The sequence below is a fragment of the Acyrthosiphon pisum genome, chromosome A1 (assembly GCF_005508785.2).
Source record: "Acyrthosiphon pisum isolate AL4f chromosome A1, pea_aphid_22Mar2018_4r6ur, whole genome shotgun sequence".
NCBI lineage: Eukaryota > Metazoa > Arthropoda > Insecta > Hemiptera > Aphididae > Acyrthosiphon > Acyrthosiphon pisum.
Genome location: NC_042494.1, coordinates 91,948,168 through 91,950,293, shown reverse-complemented (window position 1 = coordinate 91,950,293; position 2,126 = coordinate 91,948,168). Strand labels below are relative to the sequence as shown.

At 26.8% G+C, this 2,126-nt stretch overlaps 1 protein-coding gene across 1 annotated transcript; it reads right to left on the bottom strand.

Moving 5' to 3' along the window:
- Positions 1-545: 545 nt before the first annotated feature.
- Positions 546-1,811, bottom strand: LOC115033790. The gene is made up of 3 exons (XM_029487777.1): positions 1,563-1,811; positions 1,207-1,461; positions 546-1,123 (listed from the first exon to the last, which is right to left on the bottom strand). The coding sequence occupies exons 1-3, from the start codon at positions 1,642-1,644 to the stop codon at positions 828-830; spliced, it is 633 nt and encodes a 210-aa protein (XP_029343637.1). The 5' UTR covers positions 1,645-1,811; the 3' UTR covers positions 546-827.
- Between the last annotated feature and the right edge of the window lie 315 nt (positions 1,812-2,126).

Here is a 2,126-nt window from a genome sequence, read left to right as displayed (position 1 = left end):
TTTACCTCTTTGATCAGTGTTTTTGGAGCCCCATATTATGTTGTGACTATTAAAATCTCTTACAATTATAAATGGTTGAGGTAATTGATTTATTATATTGTTAATGTCCGTTACAGTGAATGATTTATGATTAGGTAAATATATATTGCATATGTTAATATCATTATTATTTAATTTGACTGTAACCACTACCGCTTCTATGTCTGTACATAGGCGGAGATTTGATCAAATTTGAGGGGGGGCTTAAATGTTGCTTTGCAAAGTAAGCCGTGGGGGCTTTGCCCCCACACCCCCACTCTAATATCTATCATGCTTTCACTCTTCAGTATGCATCAACTACTAAATTACTAAATTACAAAACTACTAAATATGAATTACTAACTATATGATATTATGCACTTTAAAAATTATTAATTTATAATATAATAAATATTTTATTATTTTAATACAATAAATCTATTTTTATTAGCAAATATATCAATAACTTTCTCAATATTGATATTGATATCTTTTTCAATGTACAATATTGAAGAGTTATTAAATTTTTCTTGCAGCATACTTGTGCGTAGCCATGTCTTGACTTTGCGCATTGCAGAAAAGCTTCGCTCACATGTAGCCGAGCTGATTGGTATAGTTATGGCTACCTGTAGAAGTTTGTATAAGTTGGGAAACACACTTTTAGAAATATTTTGTTTTATTGTATTATAATTTATTTCATTTCCTGATTGCAAAATGCTGTTTTTTGCTACGGTCATCTCTGACTGAATATTGAATTTCGATAAATCCAATAATCCCTGAAAACAGATAAAATGTACTAATGACTTTTATCATAAAACTAAAAACTGAAGATTTACTTGATAATGATCAATAAAAAATTGACTTTCTTCAAATTTTAGTTGAAAAAAATTATCAACAGATATGCCCATTTGTAAACTATCATTCGAAAATCTTTCTTTTAGCTTTGTAACTAGTGTGTCAAGAATCACATAGTACGCATTTATTCTGTAGAAATCTTCAGTTGTCTGTACATTACTTTGTGTAGGTTCTGTGTACTGTGCACTAGTGCTAGCAGTGACAATGAAATTTTTAAGATCATTTGGTTCTTTCCTATTTCTTTTATTTCCTAAATTTTAAATTAGAATATAATTAATACAATAATAATTTTTATTAATAACATAGTTAAGTAATCAATTAATTAAAGTATACCTTGGAATGGGTTTTCTATAGATATATTATTGACTTTTGCAAATTTATTTATATCCGACCAAATTTCAGCAAAACATTCACTGGTCTTATAATCCTCTAAGGATTTGATTATAGATTTAATAATAATTGCTGAATTTCCAAGAGTTGAAGATTTTTCTTGCAATTTGCATGTTAAAATATTAATTATTGTTAAAAATTTATGTAAAAGAAACAAATATACAACAAATTGTCCTTTCCTCATATTGGTTAAAATTCCTGAAAAATAATAATGAAGAGGTACACATTAACTTCAAATTAACAAAATTTATCAATAATCTATATATTAAAACACTAAATACAATAATCAAAATATTTACCTATTGCTTCATTTACATCTTTATCAGATTCATTTTCAATCTCATTTATTAATGTATCTACTATTGCTTTAAAACTGGACATTACAGCTTCACAATTTCTATAACGGCAATTCCACCTGGTGTTGCTTAACCTTGTAATTGACTTTTTTTTAACACCCAACTTATTTTGAATATCGATTAATTTTTTATTATTAGTCGGATATGAAAAGTGAATATGAAGGGCCTCTAATGTGTTAAAAACGTTTCTGGTTTCCTGTAATTTAACATTTGAAATATTATTAAATTGGTTTTTATTTTAAAACAAAACAAATTTATTTAAAAATAAAAATATAAATAGGCAATTTAAAATAATTAATTCATACCTTTACTATTTTACACATATCTAGAACTACTAAATTAACTTTGTGTGCCATGCAGTGTGTAAAAATTGCATACGGATGTTATCACTACTATTCCCAATACTACACAAACTATATATATGTAACCCGTCTCATGTTCCTCTGAAATACACATAACTGATTTTTCGCTACCGTTAATTTTATTATTTCCCGAATTTTCGTATTT